This window comes from Castor canadensis, chromosome 14 (genome assembly GCF_047511655.1).
Source record: "Castor canadensis chromosome 14, mCasCan1.hap1v2, whole genome shotgun sequence".
In the NCBI taxonomy this organism is placed as follows: domain Eukaryota; kingdom Metazoa; phylum Chordata; class Mammalia; order Rodentia; family Castoridae; genus Castor; species Castor canadensis.
The window spans coordinates 22,309,062-22,318,959 of NC_133399.1; the positions used below are offsets into that span (position 1 = coordinate 22,309,062).

Here is a 9,898-nt window from a genome sequence, read left to right on the forward strand (position 1 = left end):
TCTGAATGGCTGAAGTCTTCATGGTTTCTTGTCTGTGTAGCTGTAAGCTTTTACAGTGCCATTCTGACTGTGTGTCTGTGTTAGAGTTCTCTCGTGTTGCATATACATTAGGATGCTAAAATACATGCGAGGAGACCCAAATCGAGGCTCAGACTTTGCTGCTGCTGAAGACTATCATCTCTTCCAGCCAAATGCCACCCTAGACCACAGACCCTTGTCCCCTGCCTCACCATGGAGAGTCCACATGCCTGGGAAGTGCCTTATCCTAAACCAGGGAGACCTCTCCTAGAGAGAAACTGCTTTTCTCTCTAGAAAACTACTCCAATCCCAGCCAGTGTGTTTTATTGAGGTGAAATTTGCGTATCGTAAAAATATTTTTTTGAGACAGTATCTTGCTATGTAGCCCAGGCTGGCCTCAAACTTGTGATCTTCTTACCTCAGCCTCCCAAGTGCTGGGATTACAGGTGGGCGCCACCACACCAGATGCCCAATATGAACTTTTTTATTTTTCATTACTCCTGTTTTGTTTTTGTGGTATTGGGGATGGAACACAGAGCCTTGCAAATGCTAGGCAAGCGCTCCACCAGTGAGTTTCATTTCCAGCCCCCCTTCCTTTTTTAGTCAGAGCCATCCTAGAAGTTGTATCCAGCTGGCTTTTACCCTCCTCTCCCACAATACACACTACATTTTTCATCTGTGTATGTGATGCAGGTGATGTGATGCCTAAGTGAGCTTTCACGCCCTTAACCATCAGGCTGTGTGAATCCATGACCCTGAGATTGCCTGAACTTGACCTGCTGCACCCCCTATGGTTGGGCATTGGTAGGTGTGTAATTATGTGGTAATTGCAGTGTGACAGTGGCAGGTGGTGACTGTGTAAAGCATTGGCTCTGGATGGTGCCCTGTGTGATTTTATAATGTACAGCTGTGTGTGTCTGCATCATTGCACGTGAACAGTAGTGTGAGGCCGTCTTTTATGTTTTTGTGTCTGAAGTTGCCTTGTGTGATGAGGTTGTGTGACTTCACGTTCCAGTTAAGGTGACAACTTATCCAGGAATTCCCATGTGTCTGCTTCCTTGTGGCCAAACTGTATCAGTGGATTGTGCAACTGTGTATCATTACGAGTTCTGTGCTGGCAGGATTACAGTCCCTATATTGTACACAGTTCAGCAAAAGCAGTCAAACAACTGTTTACACAACAGTAAGTTACAATTGTAATTAATCTAGAGATGACTTAATGTCCCCAGAGGATATGTGTAGGTTCTAAGCAAACACTACACCATTTTCTGTAAGGGACTTGAACATCGAGAATTTTCCTATCCATAGGGGTCCTGAACCAATCCCCTGTGGATCTCGAGGCCCCACTGTGTATGTGTAGACACCATACGGTCTTGGTGACTGAGGGAACTGGTGTCACTATGGAATTGCATGGCTGTATGTGACCATGAACTATGTGTCTGTGATGTGTCCACTTTCCTTCCCCAGCCTGCTAGGACACCAGAGTGGAGGGCTCTCTTGTGCTTGCCCACGTGTGGTACAAATCCAGCAGCAGTCAGGCCCAGAGGCGGGGTGTGGATCTCCTGTTGTGCAGATACCATCTGTGGCTTCATCCAACTGTCGCATTCCATCCAGGAGTTGTAATCCCACCCCCATCCTCCACAGATGACAGCGCCCACCATGGCTCCCTTCTGCCACAGGACTCAGATGCTGGGAGTTCACAACCCAGGCATTTTAAAGCCAAGCTCACTTGTGGGCCCAACCCCCAGCCTCCCACTCACCAGGGGACAGAGCTTTGGCTGTTCTGGGTCCCCACCTGATAGCAGCCTCCAACATCTGGCATGCCTGATAATACCCAGCAGGGAGTCTGTGCCAAGTCCCGCCATCAGTACCTACCGTTGTTCTGTTTATTGAGGAGGGGGAAGGCTGCAGAGCCCCAGTTGGGGAGGATTAGGGGCTCCCACAGCCCCTTCTCCAAATACCCATCCTTCCTGTTACCCCTTCTCCAAAGATGGTAGACTGAGAGCAGACCCCTCCCAAGGTTTGGAGACTCAGCACCTCTTTACCCAGTCCTTGAATCTCCAACCTTGGAGCCCCCCAACTCCTGACATCTGACTTGGCTTTGGATACAGGGTCAGTCTTTAAGGTCCAGCCCCAAATAGGCCAAAATGAGGTCTGTTCCCCAGAAACAGTGACCCCCGCCTTGCCTGTGCCTTATCAGAGGCTGCAACCAATCAGCTGAGGGCAGAGAGGAGCCCTCCAAGGGGCCCTCAGAGACACAGAGCCCACGAGGCAGCCAAGGGAGAGGACGTCTGAGGCCCAGGGTGGGCACCAGCCAGCCATGGCTACAGCTGAGACTGCCTTGCCCTCCATCAGCATGCTGACCACCCTGGGCCCATTTCCAGACACCCAGGAGGACTTCCTTAAGGTGGGGCCAGGTGGGGTCCAGGTAGGCTGGCTGGGAGCCAGGGCTATGGCCACAGAGCTTGGAGTTCTGGCCAAGGAAACCAAGTTTCCTTGGTTTTCTCTGCTGTCCAGGTCAGGGTCAAAGCCTGGTCTAGGAGGGGTCTAGGGATTTGGGGCTCTAGGTGGCGCCTAGTTTTATTCTACCATAGAAAACTGAGCTACAGAGCCAGGTTTGGTGGAGTACGCTTGTAATCCCAACTCTTGGAAGGTTGAGGCGGGAGGATTATAAATTTGAGACCAGCCTGGGCTACACAGTGAGGCCTTGTTTAAAAATAAATAAAAAGAAAACGTTCTGAGCTGAACTGCAGCATGGACCTGGGCTCAGAGGAGCGAAGTCTCAGGTATCTTTGGGAAATGGTAAAGGTGCCGGGGGAATCTCCAAGCTTGGGGGATTCATCTTGTTCAGAGATGAGAAAGGAGAGACAGGATCTGGGGAAAGGGAACTGAGTCAAGGCTAGGTTGTTCCCCCCCCACCACCCCAGCCTCCCATCCCCAGCTCTGCCACCCCTTCCCCCATCCTGAATGTGGTTTCAGATAATGGAAGTCTTATCTCGGGTCTCCAGCCAGACCTGGTGGATCTTTGTCTCGAGCTGACGGAGGGTTAGAGGGGCAATGTGAGGGGAGCGATAGGCAAACAAGACCCCTTTCTGAAGCCTCTGGCCAGCCTCTGCCCCATCAGGGTGTCTGGACGGTACTGTCCTGGTCAAGGTACCCCGGTATCCGGGGAAGCCTCACGCTGTGCGCTCCCTCCCGCAGTGGTGGCGCTCGGACGAGACGCAGGACATGGGCCCGGGTCCCCCGGATCCTACGGGGCTGCCCCTTCACGCGAGCCTGAAGTCAGAGGACCCTCCAGGAGAAGACGAGGACGATGAGAGGGACGCGGCCTCCGCCTGGGATCTTTTCCTCACCCACATCCCGGGCCTGGAGCCGGGCGGCGTGCCCCGGACCTATGCTCTGGCGCCCTGCGTGGGCCCAGGGGCACAATACCCACCGCCGCCCGAGACTCTGGGCGCCTATGCGGGCGCCCCGGGGCTGACGGCTGGGCTTTTGGGTCCCGAGGAGCACGCGGGCTGGGTGCACCCTGCCCCGCGAGCCCCAGCCCCTGACCCCTTCGTGGCCCCAGCCCTGGCCCCGGCACCCGAGCTCAAGGGATTGGCACTGCAGCCAGTGTATCCCGAGTCCAGTGCGGGATCTTCGGGTAGCTACTTCCCGCGACCCGGGCTTTCGGTGCCTGCGGCGCCGGGCGCCCCCTACGGGATGCTGTCGGGGTACCCCTCGCTGTACCCGGCGCAGCAGTACCAAGGCCACTTCCAGCTCTTCCGCGGGCTCCCGGCGCCTTCGGCCGGTCCCGCCGCGCCCTCCTCCTTCCTGAGTTGTTTGGGACCCGGTACGGTGGGCGCGGGACTCGAGGGGACAGCAGGAGACACAAGCGCCATCTCAGAAGCCGGGCCCACCAAACGCAGCCGGCGCTCGTGGGCGCGCAAGAAGCAGGCGGTGCACACGTGCGCGCACCCGGGCTGCGGCAAGAGCTACACCAAGAGCTCCCACCTGAAAGCGCATCTGCGCACGCACACGGGTAAGGGGGCATGGCCGGGGGCGTGGTCTGTGATCGGACGGGGGCGGAGCCTGGGAGCGCAGAGAGGCCGGGAGCAGAAAACCAAGAGCAAGGGGAGGGGCTAAAGCAAAGTCCCGGCCAGGGGGCGGGCTTAAGACGCCAGAGGCGGGGATAAAGGCAGAGTCATTGAGCAAGGGATAGGGCGAAGCGAGCATGGAGGGGTCCTAGAATCTCAAGCGCGGGACCACAGTCCAGGACTGTGACGCAGAGGGCGAAGGGGACAGAAAGGACCTAGAAAACCTGAGGATCGCTTCAGTGCTGGGGGCTGAGCCTCAGAAAGCAGAACGGTAGCATAAGGGGCGGAGCTGGGGGGAGGGACTGCGGCCTATGAGGGGCTCATATAGGCCAATACTTCCTGGTGCAAGGTTGCTTGGCATGGAGGCGGGGCCAGGCGCCTAGGAGGCGTGGCTGCAACCAAAGGGTGAGAAGCCCAGGCAGAGTGAGTTTCAGGGTGGCTCACTGAGGAAGGGCTCCAGACATACAGGCAGGCCTAGAGGGAAAGAAGGACGATCTGGGAGACAGATGGCATAGAGAAAGACAGGGGTGGGGCCGGATGTATACACCTGTCTCCAGCGTGCAGGGGGGAGCCCAATCAGTGGAGATAGTGACTTCAGGGACTGGTGGAGGAGTGGCTCAAGTGGTAGAGTGCCTGCTTAGCAAGCGTGAGGCCCCTCAATTCAAACCCCAGTACCACCAAATATAAATAAATCATTTTTTAAAAAGAAATAGTGACTTCAGTCACTTGGGTGAATTTCCGGGCTCAGAGATCAAGGTCAGGGACAAAGTTGGACATAGCTGGAGGGTCCCCTTGCACAAGGAAGGGACTGAATGAAATACAGGAGGCAGGAATGTGGCCGAATAAGGAAGACACAGGGACAGGGTACAGTGGTGCAAGGAATCAGCTCCAGCCCGGGAAATGAGAAAGGGCATGACCACTGGTAAAGAGAAGAAAGGCACGGGAGATAGAACCTAAGTGCAGAAAGGATAGGCCCTAGATCCGTCACTGGCCTCATCCCTGTCTGGTCCAGGCTGAACAGAGGTCCCCTGCCAGATGCAGGGATGGGGTGGCTTGCACAGTGGCGTTCACTGCTCCCTCCTCCCCGCCCCTAGGGGAGAAGCCATATGCCTGCTCCTGGGATGGCTGCGGCTGGAGGTTCGCGCGCTCGGATGAGCTGACCCGCCACTACCGGAAGCACACAGGTCAGCGTCCCTTCCGCTGCCGACTCTGCCCTCGTGCCTTTTCCCGCTCTGACCACCTGGCCTTGCACATGAAGCGTCATCTTTGAGCTCTGCCCCGGCACCTGGATCCTGCCAGGGACTGAGAGACAGAACAAGAGTGGATCCACACAGGGATGAACCCTTGCTTGGGCTGGCGACCCCACAGATCCACCAAGACAGATCAAGAACTGACACATAGACAACCCCGGGGGTGCCTCCACATGTCCTCAGTCACAGGAGCCACACAGACCCAGCGAGAAAGATTGCCAAGTAAACGGACTCTGATGGACCCTCAGACCAGCTCGCAGGCGGCCCTGGACGGTGGGGGGGGGGGTGAGGTTTCCCAGAGACCCTGGGGCCAGAAGGGCCCTTCACACTCTGCAGCCTCCACATCAGCTGTGAATGGTTGTGGATCTTACAAGAAAGCCCCTCCCATATAAAGCTTCAGTGTTGGCCTGTCTCTGTGGGTGGGGGGGGGGAGGGTCCTGGAAGGTAGGACGATGCTGAATCCCCAGAGGTGATTTTGATGCATACAACCCTCATCTCCTAAACCTCACCTCCAAAGACCTCCCCTCGGTCACTACAGACCCACGCACGCCACTGCCCTTCACCATTAGCAGACTACGCCATTCTGCCTTCTGTCTTGAACCCTGGGGACCTTCACGACCATTCGAGAGCCCTCAGCTCAGTCCCAAATCTCCATCACATTCTTGGCTAGCTTGGAAGGGACAGAAGGGAGTAGTCCGAGAAAACAGAAAGGGGGAGGACACGGAGCATTAAGTCTCCCCTTTTTTTGTGGTATTAATTTTTTTTAATTTTATTTATTTATTTTGGTAGCGCTAGGGTTTGAACTCAGGGCCTCACAGTTGCCTAGGAGTTGCTAGGCTCCTGTGACTTCAGCCACACCCCAACCCCATCAACGACCCTTAAGTGCGCAGTGTTGACAAGTGTGAGACAGCCGTGTGTGGTGGTGCGTACTGTAATCCCAGCACTTGGGATGCAGAGACAGAAGGATCATAAATTCCCAGTCAGCATGGGCTACGTGGTGAGACCCTGTCTCAAAACAAAACAGAGAAAAAGGCAGGGGCGGGGCTTGGGAAGGCCCAATCAGAGGCCGGAGGAGGGAAGGCCTGACCCACAGAGGGCGTGGTCACGGACGGGATCTATTAAGGGTGAAGTCTGCGGGATGCCCGAGGAGGGCCCCGGGCTGGCCCTGTCTGGGCGTGGCCTACGGGGCGGGGCTTCCCGCGGGGCCACCTTAAGGGAAGCCCCGCCCCCAGAGGACCGAGTCTTTTCAAATCACTGCCTCTGGTCTCGGGGTGGAGTTTGCGCCCTCGTGATGTCCGGGCTCGGGATCGCGGGCGTTTCGGGGAAGTGAGAGCGTCTAGCTGCTTGTGACCTGGCTCCTGAGGTCCCGAGGCAGATCCCCTCCCTGCAGCCACATGGCCACACTGAACCTTCTGCTGCTGGCCGCGCTGCTGTGCGCCAAGTCTGAGGCCCTGAGCTGCCATGGGGACTCCGGGCAGCCTGTGAACTGGTGAGCCTGGGACACGGCGCCGGGGAGTCCCCGGGATGGCTGCAGTGCTCAGTGAAGCCTGTGGCTCCGTCTCTTCCCTTTCACTTATTTCTGTGCCTTTTCCGACCTCCAGGTTCGTAGTCTACAAGCTGCCAGCCGTCAGTGGGTCCGGGGATGCGGCGATGAGAGGACTGCGCTACAAATACATGGACGAGAGCACCGGGGGTTGGCGCGATGGCGCGGGGTCCATCAACAGTTCTAACGGGGCCGTGGGGCGCAGCTTGCTGCCGCTGTACCGCAGCAACTCTAGCCAGGTGACCCGGCGGGCAGAACCTGGGGTGGGACCGTGGGGTGACCCCCCCCACCTGAGGGAAAACCTTCACGTTGTCCCTGTCATTCCCGCAGCTCGCCTTTGTGCTTTACAACGACCAGCCGCCTCAACCCAGCCAGGCTCAGGACTCTTCCAGGCGTGGACACACCAAAGGTGAGGAGTTCTGGATTGGTGGCTGGGGAGGGGCTCAAATTGCCTAGGTTAACCTTTGACCTTCCAGCCTGCACCTTCTCCAACCCCTCCAGCAAACTTCAGGATGTTCCTGGTGGCAGATGAGTTTGCTTGAGGGGGAATGGCTTGAATAGTCCCCCTAAACCCTTTCTTCTGGTTCAGGTGTCCTGCTTCTGGATCAGGAAGGGGGCTTCTGGCTGGTCCACAGCGTGCCACGCTTCCCTCCAACTGCTTCCTCTGGGGCGTACAGCTGGCCTCATAATGCCCAAGCCTACGGGCAGACCCTACTCTGCGTGTCCTTTCCCCTCACCCAGTTCCTAAGGATTGGTGAGTAGAATCAGTGAGGCAGGGTGAGTCCTGGATTCAAGGATCAGAACTTGGAAGGGATGGGTATGGTGGTGCACATCTGTAATCTAAGCACATGGGAAGCTGAAGCAGGAGGATCACAAGTTTGAAGCCAGTTGGGCTACACAGTAGCCATCAGTGTCACTGTCTCAAAAAACCAAGGATATACTCCGTGCAGAGGCTCATGCCTATAATCCCAGATGCTCAGGAGGCAGAAATCCAAGAAGATTGCAGTTTGAGGCCAGTCTAAGCCAAAAACTAGCAGACCTCATCTCAACTAATAAGCCCAGAGGGGTGGTGTGCACCTTTGATCCAAGCTACAAGGGAGGCCATAGATAGAAGGACTGAGGTATGAGACTGGCCTGGGCAAAAACATGAGACCATACCTGAAAAACAACTCATGTGAAAAAGGGCTTGGGAGTGACTCAAGTAGTAGAACACCTGTCTAGTAAGAGCAAAATCCTGAGTTCAAACCCCAGTACTGCCAAAAAAAAAAAAAAAAGCTAAAACAAGGGGGCTAGTTACAGTTCAGTGGAAGAACATTTGCCTTGAATGTGCAGGGTCCTGGGTTTGATCCCTAGAATTGCCAGGAAGGAAGAAAGAAAGAAAAGAAAGAAAGAAACAGCTGCTCCCATACTTCCTCCTTCCTTTGTCCTCCAGGCAAGCAGCTGACCTACACCTTTCCCCTGGTCTATGACTACAAGCTGGAAGGCATCTTTGCCCAGAAATTCCCTGACCTGGAGGAGGTCATCAAGGGTCACCATGTCATCCACAAACCCTGGAACAGCAGTGTAACACTCACATCACAGGCAGGGACGACCTTCCAGAGCTTTGTCAAATCTGGAAAGTTTGGAGATGGTGAGTCCTGAGGTGGAGCAATGGAAAGCTCTTTCTTTGCATGGGGAGGTTTCTGGTGTGTCCAGGACATAGGGTAAACAAGCAACATAGGTGGATTCAAATATTGGTGTCTGGGTGTGTGATATATGATTTGACTGTGCCTCAGTCTACTCATCTGAAAAATGGGAATTCTTGCCAGCCCCAGTGGCTCACACCTGTAATCCAAGCTATTCAGGAGGCAGATAGAGATCAGGAGGATCATGGTTCTAAGCCAGCCCTAGGCAAGTACTTCTCAAGACCCTATCTTGAAAAAGCCCATCACAAAAAAAAAGCTGGTGGAGTGGTTCAAGTGGTAGAGCTCCTGCTTAGCAAGCATGAGGCCCTGAGTTCAAACCCCAGTACTACCAAAAAAAAAAAAAAATGGGGATACTAGTTCTCACCTTCCCAGATGCATATAAAGCATTTATTATGTTAATGTTGGCATTCCGTAATTGTTGAGAACTCACAATTTCCCTCAGAGAGGGACAGTGGTCACTAGGGACCCCTAGTAGGACCTGCCCGTACCCATGCCCTCTTTCCATCCTCTGCAGACCTGTACTCTGGTTGGTTGGCAGAAGCCCTAGGCAGCAACTTGCAGGTCCAATTCTGGCCAAACTCTCCAGGCATCCTGCCTTCCAACTGCTCCAGGACCCACCAGATTCTGGATGTGACAGAGACAAGCTTCCCTGGGCCAAGCGGACCAACCTTCAGTGCCACAGAGGACCACTCCAAATGGTGTGTGGCCCCAGAAGGGCCCTGGGCCTGTGTCGGAGACATGAATCGCAACCGAGGAGAAGAGCACCGGGGTGGAGGCACACTCTGTGCCCGGTTGCCAGCCCTCTGGAAGGCCTTCCAGCCCCTGGTGAAGGCGTGGGAGCCCTGTAGGGAAGACAACAGGGCCTAGAAAACCCGCAGAGCAAAGAACTAAGGCTCGGGAACCATTCTGAACTGTTTTTTGTGGATGGAACCCAGGGCCTCATCGATGCTAAACGAGCACTCCCCCAGCCTTGTACTTGAGTTTGAATCTGGCTCCAGCCCCTTCCTAATGGTGTGATCTAAATTACGTGGCTTAACCTTTCCATGGCTCGGTCGACTCATCTGTAAAATGAGAATCATAACATTTGGCACTTGGGATTGTTGAGGAAAAAAATCGCAGAATGAGGCTGTATTAACCTTTTCTTCAAGTAGGCACTGGGACACAGCCCAGCCCTGCAACACTTCCAAAAGCTTAGGGACAGGAAGAGGGTGGACCATAGTAAGGGTCAACCAAAAACTCAACTTCCCTCTTCATGGTAAGCAGGACTGGGGTTCTCCCTCCCATCCGACACGGGGGTCTGAAGGTAGAAGAGGGACATCTGATGTT

At 55.1% G+C, this 9,898-nt stretch overlaps 2 protein-coding genes across 3 annotated transcripts; both read left to right on the top strand.

Annotated features, from left to right (window-relative positions):
- The first annotated feature begins 2,260 nt into the window (after positions 1 to 2,260).
- Positions 2,261 to 6,364, top strand: Klf1 (KLF transcription factor 1). Of its 2 annotated transcripts, XM_020155911.2 has the most exons (3): positions 2,261 to 2,425; positions 3,220 to 4,039; positions 5,189 to 6,364. In XM_020155911.2, the coding sequence occupies exons 1-3, from the start codon at positions 2,339 to 2,341 to the stop codon at positions 5,362 to 5,364; spliced, it is 1,083 nt and encodes a 360-aa protein (XP_020011500.1). In that variant the 5' UTR covers positions 2,261 to 2,338; the 3' UTR covers positions 5,365 to 6,364. The 2 variants fall into 2 exon arrangements, 1 of the variants encoding a protein (XP_020011500.1); XR_012441324.1 differs by lacking the exons at positions 2,261 to 2,425; positions 3,220 to 4,039 and adding an exon at positions 4,192 to 4,365 and having other exon boundaries at positions 5,189 to 5,326.
- A 148-nt stretch (positions 6,365 to 6,512) lies between these two features.
- Positions 6,513 to 9,613, top strand: Dnase2 (deoxyribonuclease 2, lysosomal). Its single transcript, XM_020155910.2, has 6 exons — positions 6,513 to 6,833; positions 6,946 to 7,126; positions 7,218 to 7,296; positions 7,477 to 7,641; positions 8,320 to 8,517; positions 9,087 to 9,613. The coding sequence occupies exons 1-6, from the start codon at positions 6,739 to 6,741 to the stop codon at positions 9,437 to 9,439; spliced, it is 1,071 nt and encodes a 356-aa protein (XP_020011499.2). The 5' UTR covers positions 6,513 to 6,738; the 3' UTR covers positions 9,440 to 9,613.
- Positions 9,614 to 9,898: the final 285 nt, after the last annotated feature.

What these genes read in the sequence shown, in the direction of transcription:
- Klf1 (XM_020155911.2), top strand. Translation starts at nt 2,339, where the DNA reads ATGGCTACAGCTGAGACTGCCTTGCCCTCCATCAGCATGCTGACCACC. An exon ending in CCCAGGAGGACTTCCTTAAG is followed by an intron (nt 2,426 to 3,219) that starts GTGGGGCCAGGT and finishes TCCCTCCCGCAG; the next exon opens with TGGTGGCGCTCGGACGAGAC. An exon ending in GCATCTGCGCACGCACACGG is followed by an intron (nt 4,040 to 5,188) that starts GTAAGGGGGCAT and finishes CCCCGCCCCTAG; the next exon opens with GGGAGAAGCCATATGCCTGC.
- Dnase2 (XM_020155910.2), top strand. Translation starts at nt 6,739, where the DNA reads ATGGCCACACTGAACCTTCTGCTGCTGGCCGCGCTGCTGTGCGCCAAG. An exon ending in TCCGGGCAGCCTGTGAACTG is followed by an intron (nt 6,834 to 6,945) that starts GTGAGCCTGGGA and finishes TCCGACCTCCAG; the next exon opens with GTTCGTAGTCTACAAGCTGC. An exon ending in CAGGCGTGGACACACCAAAG is followed by an intron (nt 7,297 to 7,476) that starts GTGAGGAGTTCT and finishes CTTCTGGTTCAG; the next exon opens with GTGTCCTGCTTCTGGATCAG.